We start from the raw sequence: 13,810 nt of genomic DNA, 5'->3' as shown, positions 1-13,810 counted from the left end.
TGGACCAAATTTAAAAATCTGACTGTTTATGGAAACTTTTTCCCTGTCAATAAAACTAATAAGTAAGACGGATAGATTGATGCTAAGATGTGTGTATTTTCTGTTGTACTTTGATCTAGACCAATGCCAATGTGCGCAGTAAACCAATGACTAGCACACCAATGGGACGAACACTTACACCCGCAGATAGGAGACTTCTTGTCAAAGGTAAGTGACTTTTCATGATGGTAGTGGACTTTCATTTCATCTATCTATTCTGAGGATATTCCACACACGGCACAGACGTGACTCGCGAGGCAGCATTACAAATGATGTATTTTTCCACCTCGTTGCTTGAGATTCAATTGGTTCCTAAAAGAGTCAATGGGAGACTTTTGGATAGTCCTATTTCACAGTTCTCGGCAGTAGTGCGTGTACTCAGACTTACGCGTGCGATACTGAGCATGTGCGTGCACATTCAGACTTGCAAAATGACCATTACATGTATGTCTGCTGCCGCCACTGTCTCAACAGTCTTCCATCGTAGGTGGACTTTTTATTGTAGTGTCACCAGTCCGCGCCAATGATAAGAATGTTTGATTTTCTTGCAGTGATTAAAGCAAACGGTCTTCGTGAACGGGATGGTATGAGTGTTTTTTATTGTAGTGTCACCAGTCCGCGCCAATGATAAGAATGTTTGATTTTCTTGCAGTGATTAAAGCAAACGGTCTTCGTGAACGGGATGTTATGAGTGTTTTTTATTGTAGTGTCACCAGTCCGCGCCAATGATAAGAATGTTTGATTTTCTTGCAGTGATTAAAGCAAACGGTCTTCGTGAACGGGATGGTATGAGTGTTTTTATTGTAGTGTCACCAGTCCGCGCCAATGATAAGAATGTTTGATTTTCTTGCAGTGATTAAAGCAAACGGTCTTCGTGAACGGGATGGTATGAGTGTTTTTTATTGTAGTGTCACCAGTCCGCGCCAATGATAAGAATGTTTGATTTTCTTGCAGTGATTAAAGCAAACGGTCTTCGTGAACGGGATGGTATGAGTGTTTTTTATTGTAGTGTCACCAGTCCGCGCCAATGATAAGAATGTTTGATTTTCTTGCAGTGATTAAAGCAAACGGTCTTCGTGAACGGGATGGTATGAGTGTTTTTTATTGTAGTGTCACCAGTCCGCGCCAATGATAAGAATGTTTGATTTTCTTGCAGTGATTAAAGCAAACGGTCTTCGTGAACGGGATGGTATGAGTGTTTTTTATTGTAGTGTCACCAGTCCGCGCCAATGATAAGAATGTTTGATTTTCTTGCAGTGATTAAAGCAAACGGTCTTCGTGAACGGGATGGTATGAGTGTTTTTTATTGTAGTGTCACCAGTCCGCGCCAATGATAAGAATGTTTGATTTTCTTGCAGTGATTAAAGCAAACGGTCTTCGTGAACGGGATGGTATGAGTGTTTTTTATTGTAGTGTCACCAGTCCGCGCCAATGATAAGAATGTTTGATTTTCTTGCAGTGATTAAAGCAAACGGTCTTCGTGAACGGGATGGTATGAGTGTTTTTTATTGTAGTGTCACCAGTCCGCGCCAATGATAAGAATGTTTGATTTTCTTGCAGTGATTAAAGCAAACGGTCTTCGTGAACGGGATGGTATGAGTGTTTTTTATTGTAGTGTCACCAGTCCGCGCCAATGATAAGAATGTTTGATTTTCTTGCAGTGATTAAAGCAAACGGTCTTCGTGAACGGGATGGTATGAGTGTTTTTTATTGTAGTGTCACCAGTCCGCGCCAATGATAAGAATGTTTGATTTTCTTGCAGTGATTAAAGCAAACGGTCTTCGTGAACGGGATGGTATGAGTGTTTTTTATTGTAGTGTCACCAGTCCGCGCCAATGATAAGAATGTTTGATTTTCTTGCAGTGATTAAAGCAAACGGTCTTCGTGAACGGGATGGTATGAGTGTTTTTTATTGTAGTGTCACCAGTCCGCGCCAATGATAAGAATGTTTGATTTTCTTGCAGTGATTAAAGCAAACGGTCTTCGTGAACGGGATGGTATGAGTGTTTTTTATTGTAGTGTCACCAGTCCGCGCCAATGATAAGAATGTTTGATTTTCTTGCAGTGATTAAAGCAAACGGTCTTCGTGAACGGGATGGTATGAGTGTTTTTTATTGTAGTGTCACCAGTCCGCGCCAATGATAAGAATGTTTGATTTTCTTGCAGTGATTAAAGCAAACGGTCTTCGTGAACGGGATGGTATGAGTGCTAGTGATCCCTACTGTGTAGTAACTATAGATCAGCCAGGACAGAAACATAAGACTAACATCATACGTAATACTGTCAATCCATTCTGGGATGAACACTTCTTATTGTAAGTATTGCCATTCTTTATATATATCACAAACTTCAGCAGTCCTCAACAATTGCTCCCAGTTTAGGAGTTGACGGAACTGACCTGGACTGACCTGGACTGACCTGAGAGCAATTGTTAAGGACTGCTGGAGATCGAGAGTTGTCAGGGAAGTGTGTTGTGGTCGCTATGGCCTAACAGCTACGGTAGAGCATAGGCCAATCCTGGCAGATGTTTGATGGCCACAGTATCTGAATGGACCACTCTCACGTGACACCTACATTAATCCAGCTCACAAGGTTGAACACCATCAGTTGGTATGCACGGCAGACTTATAAATCAATGGACTTACCAAAACAATTTAAGAAAGGGAAAACCAACAACTGACAATGGCAACAGTTGAATCATTCTGTGTACGACATGTACGATAACAAATAATGAAGTAGTTTATTTACAAAATCATTGATGAAATTTGCACCGTGAAAGGTTATTATTGGCTGAGAATCATGAGGAGCGTGTACTTGTGGTCACTTTACCAATCAATGATTGAGAATCATGAGGAGCGTGTACTTGTGGTCACTTTACCAGTCAATGATTGAGAATCATGAGGAGCGTGTACTTGTGGTCACTTTACCAATCAATGATTGAGAATCATGAGGAGCGTGTACTTGTGGTCACTTTACCAATCAATGATTGAGAATCATGAGGAGCATGTACTTGTGGTCACTTTACCAATCAATGATTGAGAATCATGAGGAGCGTGTACTTGTGGTCACTTTACCAATCAATGATTGAGAATCATGAGGAGCGTGTACTTGTGGTCACTTTACCAATCAATGATTGAGAATCATGAGGAGCGTGTACTTGTGGTCACTTTACCAATCAATGATTGAGAATCATGAGGAGCATGTACTTGTGGTCACTTTACCAATCAATGATTGAGAATCATGAGGAGCGTGTACTTGTGGTCACTTTACCAATCAATGATTGAGAATCATGAGGAGCGTGTACTTGTGGTCACTTTACCAATCAATGATTGAGAATCATGAGGAGCGTGTACTTGTGGTCACTTTACCAATCAATGATTGAGAATCATGAGGAGCGTGTACTTGTGGTCACTTTACCAATCAATGATTGATAACTCAACTTCAGATGAATCGTAGTGCTTTATGAAATTGAGCCCAAACAAAGTTATTTTCAGTATTTGTCAACAACACCCAACTGCACCGTAAAATGACTTCTTTCTTTCTGTTTGTTTTACAGTGAATTGAATAACCAATCCAGTGAGCTGAGATTTGAAGTGTACGACAGGGATCGAATGCTACGAGGTAAAAATTACATAAAACACTTTCACCTTCTCTGATTGATAAATGTGTTGATTAGTTTTACATGAATTACATAACACACAGGACCAGCAGCCTAATGTTCCATTCAAGGGACAAAGGAGTTCTGCCGCCAATTTCATAAAACTTTAAGCAACTGCAACTTTACGCAACTGCGTCAGTCCTGCAACACCACAAGAAATCTTTCACAAGTGCAACTTTACGCAACTGCGTCAGTCCTGCAACACCACAAGAAATCTTTCACAAGTGCAACTTTACGCAACTGCGTCAGTCCTGCAACACCACAAGAAATCTTTCACAAGTGCAACTTTACGCAACTGCGTCAGTCCTGCAACACCACAAGAAATCTTTCACAAGTGGACTTATGCAGCTGAGATTTGAAATGTTATCATGGGAACATGGCATGAACATACGTCATGTACGTGTAGCATGCACTTCTCTCTTGAACTTGAAGCATCTTGAAGCTAAGAAAATGCCATTGAAAACTCCACAGCCGGGGAGCATAAATCTATAATATCTGCATCATTCGAGTCATTAGTTTGCTCTTCAGTTTGTGGTCTGTCAATTATGTAAAAATTTAAATTTTTGATGGGTGGATCAAATCAATTTGTGCAAAAAGGTAAATTTTTAAACATTGATTATTCCGAATGGCCACTACCAGTGCTATATTTTATTTGATCCAATTTTTTATTTAACTTCTTCTGTTTACTGATTTCATCTTATCATCAAAGGCATTCAGTTTGTGAATCGAAGTGAGTACAAACTAAAACTGATGTTTTTAAAACTCTCCCTTTCCAATTTTGGAAGTCTTTATATTTTTCTCCTTCAATTTTTACATGTTTTATAGATGTAGAATCGTCAAAGTCACATCAATGTGTTAGAGACAAGAAAGCGTTCACAGCAATGGTTTAGATCTTTTCTTCATGTCCAGTTGCCGTTAGATACAAATTTGCACCAAACTTTCAAGGAATCCTCTAAAATTTGACTGCAAACCTTTGAAGTTCTTAATGTGTTTCTATGTAGCATAGATTCTTAATACCACAGCACAAACACGAAGGGAGTCCGTTTCCCAAATGGCAGCTAATAACAATTTACCCTAGATCTACCGCCATTTCTGAGGTATTTGTAAACAAGAGTTCAGTGTTTTACATGTAATGACAAAATGAAAGCATCTTAACCTTCTTAATACTATTGAAATCGGTTCTTAAAATGTATGACAACAAACATACACAAAAGGAGACCATTGGCTATCGTCTTTTTAGAATGTTGAAACACTTGGAGTGGTTTCAGGTACTTATCAAGTATACCAACCATTGGAAAACACTGTTAACTAAATGTGATGGATGCAAAATTAAAATGGTTCCCTTTTGTTGTTATTTGTATCTTTATCCTTATTCAAACTGTGGTTTTGTGTACATTATTGATGTTGTTTGCATGGCTTTAAACGGCATGATACTCTTCCTATATTAATCTAATTTATGATTATTTTTCCTTCAGGAAGTCAGTAAAATGCTCAAAATGTAAAAAAACTAAATTATTGATTATGATTTCAATTCAGAATTATCCCAGTTTGCTTTTCTAAGGATGAAGTAATCACCACGGCAACACTATTGCAAACATTATGTGGTGGTCTGTGACACAATTTCAGAGGATGTAAAAACTGCCTTAAATAAAGCATGGTATATCAGGCCTCAAATTAACCCACGCTTTCCAAAGCAATTGTTATGGTGCCCTGTGCTTTTGCTGTGGTGTCCTTTGCAAAGTTCCAATACAAATTGACATTTTCCTCCTAGAACATGTAGAAGTGCCCCTTTACCCTTACCAGAGGAAGATTAATGCGGCCCTTCAAGAGGGAAGTTCAAGGCATGATGGTACCCTTTTCATGGCTCCCTTGTACATGTATTTACCTATCCGTGACCTCAGGGTTGTAGACTGGGAACTGTAAGTGTAGAGCCCTACTGGTCCCAAGAATATCACAGTGATTAATGAAGATGAACTTTATGTTTCCAGATGAATTTCTCGGTGAGGCAGTGATCTTTCTAGACTCGTTGGAACGGAATCCGAGTAGCCGACAAATTATCCCACTACAGGGCCGACTTAGCGAGAGTGATAACATCAAAGGATCGTTAACGGTGGAGGTAAGGATTGAATACTGCCCTCAAGGGGCTCTGTCAGGATGAGTTATTTATAATTGGGGACCAATTTATAGAGCTGCTTAAAGCAGAACACATTGTTTAACAGTAATGAGCAGGATACTAGTCACACGTTACATTGTTTGGCTTGTAACCTTATTCTGGTAAGCACAATTTTGTTGTGCACGGCTACTTTTTGTGCTGAAGCCCTGGGCCCCAGGTTAGGGTATCATGGGTTCGGACAGGAGAAGTGTGCAGGGCTGAGGTCTAACAGTTAGCATCAGTTGAGCAATGAGGGTAGAGTGTTACTGCCTTCATCGTTACAACTGTTCAGCATCATGGTGTGAGAATTTAACAATGGTGTGACAGTCTGATATGCACCAACTTGTGGTGTTGCTGCCTTCATTATCAAGGTTCAGTTATATATACACAAATGTTACAGCATTGTAGGGGAACTGGCTCACAATGTTTTTGATGCATTAGGGCTTTACAGCCAGTTCCATAGTGTAAGAAGTAAACGTACAGCACTACAGAAATGTAGCATTACAGCTGTGTAGCGTTACAGCTGTGTAGCGTTACAGCTGTGTAGCGTTACAGCTGTGTAGCGTTACAGCTGTGTAGCGTTACAGCTGTGTAGCGTTACAGCTGTGTAGCGTTACAGCTGTGTAGCGTTACAGCTGTGTAGCGTTACAACTTTGTAGTGTTTAAGCCATGTAGCATTTCAGCCATAAGTGTTACCGCCTTGTAGCCCTACAGAATTTGAATGTTACATGCTTTTAACGTCACAGACCTTTGGCAATATAAACTTTTAACATTAGACTTCAGCATTACAGCCTAAAGGCCCGGTCCCACTGCAGCGATAACTAAAACGATAACGATCATGACGCAAAGAGAATGCATTCTATTGGTCGAATTGCTCCGCGCAGAAAACGCACACGCTCTTTCAACCAATGGAATGCGTTCTCTTTGCGTAGTCATCGTTATTGTTCTCGTTATCAGCCCAAAAGGTGATCAACATGGGGTGTACAGCATGTGTTTTTGGTTCAGGCCTCTTTACACCACACCACATAAACACCCATATTACTGCATGCTTTGAATACATTTCTCATTCTAAACTACACTCAATTGACACTTTCCAGTTCGTGTTCTCACTTTCTCCGGAGGAAACCGAGGCAGAAATGTTAAATAGGGTGAGGTTTTTAGACTCGGCACATTGCATGCAATGGTGGTGGACTCCATATTATAATAATAAATAAATCAGCTAATGATTTACATGTATATTGCGCCCATGCCATAAAATGTGTACAAGAGCATAACAGAATAATTCATAATCTACAAGTGTACATCTTGCTTGTTGTCCACTGACATGTTCATTTCAGGGAAATATTTCATAGAGCTGATAAGCGTCTAGACATTTATAGCTGAGCTCAAAAACTTTTGCTTAAAGGAAGGGTATAACAGAGCTGTCAACTCTTCCTGATTCTGCAGAAAGTTTTATGAAAATAAACAAATCTTTTCTTGAGAAACAAATTTGGAAATTTCCCAGATTATTAAAGTTGTTTCCTATTATGTTGAATGTAGTTCTGAATGTCCACCTGATTTCCCCGGCTGTAAGATGCAAATGTTGGCAGCTCAAGTATAAATGTACAGTAGCCATTCAAGCAGGCCTGTAATGTTGGCAGCTCAAGTATAAATGTATAGTAGCCATTCAAGCAGGCCTGTAATTACACGGAGGCTACATAGACCATTGCCTCTGTTGCCCTGGTCTTGATTTCAAGTCTTAGACCGTGGTTACAGTAGCCATTCAAGCAGGCCTGTAATTACACAGCTGAAGTATAAATGTATAGTAGCCATTCAAGCAGGCCTGTAATGTTGGCAGCTCAAGTATAAATGTATAGTAGCCATTCAAGCAGGCCTGTAATTACACGGAGGCTACATAGACCATTGCCTCTGTTGCCCTGGTCTTGATTTCAAGTCTTAGACCGTGCTTATTCTTCTTCTTCATCTCAGCCACGAAAAAACGCCCCAACATTGTTAGCTATCATGCGCCGTAACTCGCAATCTAACTTTGATCGTATGCTAAATGACGAAGGTTGATCACAAGAGGGCGCTGTTTGTAGCGGCTATTAGGACGACTAAAAAGCCACGATCAAAAAGCCAAGATCAAAGACTTGGAACCAAGTTTACTGTTGCCCTGGTCTTGGTGCCCCTTCAAAAGCTTTTCATAGACTTTGAGATTTTGTTATGGAAGTGCCCTTCGCAAAATATAAATGGCCTTGCCCTCTCAAAGTTTCAATTCCAGGGCTGTGTTTCTGGTATTTGAACCTTTTAGGTCTCATGTTTGTGAAATTGTGGACTTTTATCTGAATTCAGAGTTTACTGAGCCATTATTTTAAGATAAAAGAAATCATGCTTGTTAATCTAGTGCTGAGACTATTCCCAGAAGCTCTTTTAAATCTATAACTGCTGGGGTGCGTTTTGCAGTCGTTACCAATAACTGTTGTCGGTTGACTCTGCCATTGGTTAATCACTGCCCATTGACCGAAACAGTTACTGGTTACAGACACAAATGCACCTCAGGGGTTATCAAAAGATGGAAGCGCCATTAGATCAACCTTCCTCCTACGATTTGAATCCTACTTTCACTTTCAGACCTTTTTGCCAGCAATGACTCTTGCCACCGAGTTCTCTATTAATACCATGAATACACCACAAAATTAAATTTGACCTTATTTTCTTCACCTTCATGTACATGCAATGCTGTAAATCATTCTTGCTTTAATAACATCCCATTGGTGGTCAGGGTTCTTTTGGGGGTCAATTCAGGACCCAAACTTTGTGAGTTTGGCTGAAGACTTGGTTGCTTTACTTTTTCAACGGTATCACTGCATTTTGTCATACTTTACATGTACACACATGTAGTCTAGTGTAGAGTGTGTGGTTCTGGGCTTCCAGGGTGTGATAAAGGAAAATACGATTCATTGGTTGTGGTTGAGGGAACGTCTATCTTCTACATGTAGTTCTGGGCTTCCAGGGTGTGATAAAGGAAAATACGATTCATTGGTTGTGGTTGAGGGAAACCCAGACCTGAAAACATTTTTTCAGAATTTTCACATTCTTCAAATTTCATCCCTGAATATAAGAATCTTTGAAGGAAGAAAACTCTTCATAAGTCATATTTACATATATTTAGTTTCATTCCTCAAGCCTCATTAGTCATTTACATATATTTACATATTCATGTTTTATTTGAATACCTCAAGCCTCATTGGTTCTTATACATTTCCTAATTAACATACTGACATTTTATTTTCTCTTTCGTTCTGATTTTGTTTTGGGTCTATTATTTCGTGCTGTCCAGTTTGTCTTTTGTTCTCAAGACCTCTCTCCAGACCCATCAGCTAAGGAAAGGGTGAGACACGATCATCTTAAAACAAATTTTCATCGCTAACAAAAAATTGTCTTGAAAGCAGCAACTCTTGCACGCAAATGGCATGGGGGGAAAAGGGTTGAAGATTTCTCTGAAGATTTTATTTCTCATTTATAGGCATGGTTCAACACTTGCAACAAACTTAAAATTTGAAAAAGAATATGCTTTTTTTGTGTGGAATGTAAGCAGACATAAGCCATTTGACAAAATGTCATGGGGAGTTCCTGGAAAAGTTATGATGACCATTTCGGACTGATATTGCAACCCAGTCCCCCCCCCCCCCCCCCCCCAATGTTTGTTATCCTGGTAACTTCTCAGTAAAGTAAGAACCTGTCTTTGTTTTGCCAGCATTGTTGTGGCTTTTTTTAGCGACATCCTTCTTGGTTCTTTACAAGAAAGCAAAGGGAGGTTGTTCTCACTCTGTCAGAACTCAGGGATCCCTTTTGTCAAAGTCCTTGCAATTGGTTCAAAGAAAAAGCGTCAATTTTCCTTTTAAGATTTGGATGGTTTGCTTGGGTTTGTTCTTTGGCTTTGGTCATTGTTCTCTCCCTATGTATGTGTTTGACACCTTGTTTAGTAAAAGGCATAAATATTAGCAATAAGTAAAGTAATAGTTGGGTAGGGAAACTATAAAAGGTGCAGAAGATCAGAGTTACTCAAAATAACAGAGTTAGATTAAAGTGGGTTTGAAGAGAGAAGTGATATGGCAGTGCAGTTTGTAGTTCCTTTTTTTGGTCAGCAAACTCAAGGGTCTGCCTTTGGTATATGCTAGCCCCACTACCCCTTCTCTCTCTCACGCAATGCCAGGATTTGTAAGAACACGTGAGTGTTCAAACTTCAAACTTTGTGACTTCCAATGCTTCAATGTTGTAAAACGTGTTTAGAGGAGTTCACAAGAGTTTCTCCTGCGCCCCCCCCCCCTAATCTCTGCCTAGTTCCATACTTCTGCAATGTTTTTAAATTTGCTTTCCCACAAACCCTCCAGAATGCCTTTATGAACCCTTAAAAACCCTCAACAAACCCTGTACAAACCCTCTCTCAAATGCCTTTATAAACCCTTACCCCCAACAAACCCTCTCTGCAATGCTTCTACACGTATGAACCGTTTGAACAACTTAAAAGTTGTTCACAGACCATTCATTTACAAGTTTAACTCCTGCATGATGCCCGCGAGATTATTGCAAACTGCGTAGTTGTGCGTTATAAAAACAATGATACAATTGGCTTTAACATGTTTAAGATGGGCGACTTTGTCATATCATTTGAGATCTACCTTTTGGCTTGGAATGTACATATGCAGCACTTTTAACCTTTAACCTTTGCTCTATTGGCCTGTCTTTATGAGTTTGCCATCATTAGTTTATGTTGAATGCTGAGGTCTTGGATACATGCATTACTATTAGCTCGAGGATCAGAGCATACTGATCGAAACCTTGAGTTGTCAACCATCGGTTCTTTTCAGAACCAACACTACTCAAAAGAGGTATCCACATGGTGCTACTGCAAACTCACCTATACTGTACTCCCACCGTGCAAAGTTTCAAACCCAACGTGTACATACCAAGTTTGATTCAATCCTACAAACGTTGCATTGCTAGAACAGATGTCTTACCACTAGACTACCAAGGCTAGCCTGTACTAGAGGCAGTTTAATTCTACAAAGAAAACAAGAAAGATTTTTTTTTTTTTTTATCCAATTTGATTGAAGATATTTGTGGTAACTGTCATTGCAATCCCCAGTTCCTATTCCCTGGAGACAGAGGCTGGGATGAATCTACTGAAGGGGTGAGCCTCTAAAAGACAATTAATCCCTTCCTACTATCCATCCTCCACCCCTCCTGCCTTCCCTTGTAGGTACATGTAGGGGGTCATGGTTAGGGTTAGGGTTGGATGAATCTACTGAAGGGGTGGCCTCTAAAAGACAATTAATCCCCTCCCACTATCCATCCTCCACCCCTCCTGCCTTCCCTTGTAGGTACATGTAGGGTGTCATGGTTAGGGTTAGGGTTGGATGAATCTACTGAAGGGGTGGCCTCTAAAAGACAATTAATCCCCTCCTACTATCCATCCTCCACCCCTCCTGCCTTCCCTTGTAGGTACATGTAGGGGGTCATGGTTAGGGTTAGGGTTGGATGAATCTACTGAAGGGGTGAGCCTCTAAAAGACAATTAATACCCTCCTACTATCCATCCTCCACCCCTCCTGCCTTCCCTTGTAGGTACATGTAGGGGGTCATGGTTAGGGTTAGGCTGGGATGAATCTACTGAAGGGGTGAGCCTCTAAAAGACAATTAATACCCTCCTACTATCCATCCTCCACCCCTCCTACCTTCCCTTGTAGGTACATGTAGGGGGTCATGGTTAGGGTTAGGCTGGGATGAATCTACTGAAGGGGTGAGCCTCTAAAAGACAATTAATACCCTCCTACTATCCATCCTCCACCCCTCCTACCTTCCCTTGTAGGTACATGTAGGGGGTCATGGTTAGGGTTAGGCTGGGATGAATCTACTGAAGGGGTGAGCCTCTAAAAGACAATTAATACCCTCCTACTATCCATCCTCCACCCCTCCTACCTTCCCTTGTAGGTACATGTAGGGGGTCATGGTTAGGGTTAGGGTTGGATGAATCTACTGAAGGGGTGGCCTCTAAAAGACAATTAATACCCTCCTACTATCCATCCTCCACCCCTCCTACCTTCCCTTGTAGGTACATGTAGGGGGTCATGGTTAGGGTTAGGCTGGGATGAATCTACTGAAGGGGTGGCCTCTAAAAGACAAATAATCCCTTCCTACTATCAATCCTCCACCCCTCCTGCCTTCCCTTATAGGTACATGTAGGGGGTCATGGTTAGGGTTAGGGTTAGGGTTAGAGCATCAAACTCAAGTTCTGGTGGTTAAGTCATCGTAGTGTGGGTTTTGAATCCTGGTCATGACACTTGTGTCCTTAAGCAAGATGCACTAATGTACAGCGCATTGAGATGTTCTTTTCTATATAATCACAAGTTGTTTTTTCTATTATTACAGTTAAAGAAAAAAGTAACTGGCCCTCCAGAAAATTGGTGGCCCAATACCATTTCAGAATTTAAAACTGTTAGGCACTTATCATGCTGGTTAGTTTAAAAGTCACTATTCTGTTTGTCATTTGGCTTCAATCAGTTCTAAACTGACCACGCTCTCATGGAAGGTTTCTGGGATGTTTTGAAGAAGATATTTCTCACTGTCTCCCTGGGCTATCATTCTGGGTGTGAAAGGTGGCCCAAAGATGTTTTCATTTGCCGTGGGCCAGAGATGAGCCACGGGCCAGCAATGCCGTTCATTATGACTGTTGCAATGACCATGACATGTATTTTATTGTTTGCTTTAATATTTTTTGTTGTTACAGTGCAACATTGTTGTGTCTCCTAAAATACTATTTGCGAGTTTGAAACGGCAAAACGTTGTATCTCACTTAAAATGGTCACCTTCTTCTATGGTCACCTTGCCAGTTAGTTTAGAATTTTAGCATAGTTAGGGTTAGAGGCGTCTGTCTCCTGAAAAGGTCAAAACATTACCGATGTCAGCAGAGATAGGCCTATGTAATAAGTAATTAATTAGTTCTCTGTTGGCGGGACAGACGTATCCCCATACTTTTGTTTGGGCACTGGCCTGGTGACCAGTCTTTTTTCTTTTTCTTTTTCTTCCACTCTGTGCTTTTTAACAAGTGTTCTGCGCCTCTGATCATTTTGTTTGTAAGGGGCGCAATATAAATTTTAATTATTAATTATTATTATTATTAAAATAGCTTGGACGTAGACAACAAACAAGTTCGTGCCGAGATACAACGTTTTTACATGGAGCATTTTTAGACGGGATACAACTTTTTTGCCAAACCGAGATACAATGTTTTTACACTGACACAATGCTCTTGAGAACTCGTAATGATTTCAGTCTATCTTGGTCTTTCTGTTTTAGTGATTTTTCTTCACATGGTGTCTCAAAGCTTGTGGTTTAAGCCTCTCAAGCTAGCTTGGCAATGGGAAAGCAATGGTAGAGGGAAATCAATTCATGCTTATATCATGTTTTGGTTTCAAGATTGTTTTTAAAGAATTTCCTCCACAGACTGTGGAACTGTTTCAGGTATTCAAATGATTTATAGTGGAAATGATTTCAAGAGTCTCTAAACCTAAAATTTGTGCAGTTTTGTGCAGTTTTGTGCAGTCTGTCTAAACTTGTATCCAATTTCAAGATTTTCTAGATTTGTTCAATTTCATCTCTGACTCACCCATTGTTCACTCAGTTCTAATGACGTAAAAGATGTAAACAAAGAAGGGAAGAAAGAGTAAGCTCTAATGAAGATCTCCTGAAGACGATCAGATCAAACTGGTCGAAACGTTGTGTCATTAAACGCCGTAATCCTTTTCAGAACCAACACTAATCAACAGAGATGTTTTCATTGTGCTACCCCAAACCTCTCTTAGTTATACGTCCACCATGCAATATAAAAATATATTTTTATATTAATACAATTTTAATTTTTTTATTGTGTTTGTAGTTGCTGGGCACCTCTGAAAAACAGTGATTCACTGATAGGTTGCC

The 13,810-nt window shown here is 40.2% G+C and overlaps 1 protein-coding gene across 12 annotated transcripts in view; it reads left to right on the top strand.

Moving 5' to 3' along the window:
* The window catches only part of LOC117301459 (phospholipid transfer protein C2CD2L-like), a 43,245-nt gene that overhangs the window by 20,574 nt on the left and 8,861 nt on the right, over positions 1–13,810 (top strand). For 4 of the 12 annotated variants that reach the window (XM_033785459.1, XM_033785463.1, XM_033785460.1 and 1 more), the window contains 8 exons: positions 120–207; positions 2,206–2,353; positions 3,596–3,660; positions 4,407–4,427; positions 5,686–5,813; positions 6,947–6,997; positions 9,169–9,219; positions 10,978–11,022. In XM_033785459.1, coding sequence (XP_033641350.1) covers positions 120–207; positions 2,206–2,353; positions 3,596–3,660; positions 4,407–4,427; positions 5,686–5,813; positions 6,947–6,997; positions 9,169–9,219; positions 10,978–11,022 — 597 coding nt within the window. The remainder of the gene's footprint in view (positions 1–119; positions 208–2,205; positions 2,354–3,595; positions 3,661–4,406; positions 4,428–5,685; positions 5,814–6,946; positions 6,998–9,168; positions 9,220–10,977; positions 11,023–13,810) is intronic. The other 8 variants (XM_033785466.1, XM_033785462.1, XM_033785470.1 and 5 more) reach the window with 6 other exon arrangements.

This window comes from Asterias rubens, chromosome 17, assembly GCF_902459465.1.
Source record: "Asterias rubens chromosome 17, eAstRub1.3, whole genome shotgun sequence".
In the NCBI taxonomy this organism is placed as follows: domain Eukaryota; kingdom Metazoa; phylum Echinodermata; class Asteroidea; order Forcipulatida; family Asteriidae; genus Asterias; species Asterias rubens.
Note: the sequence above shows the minus strand (reverse complement) of the source record. Positions and strands in the feature narration are given on the sequence as shown.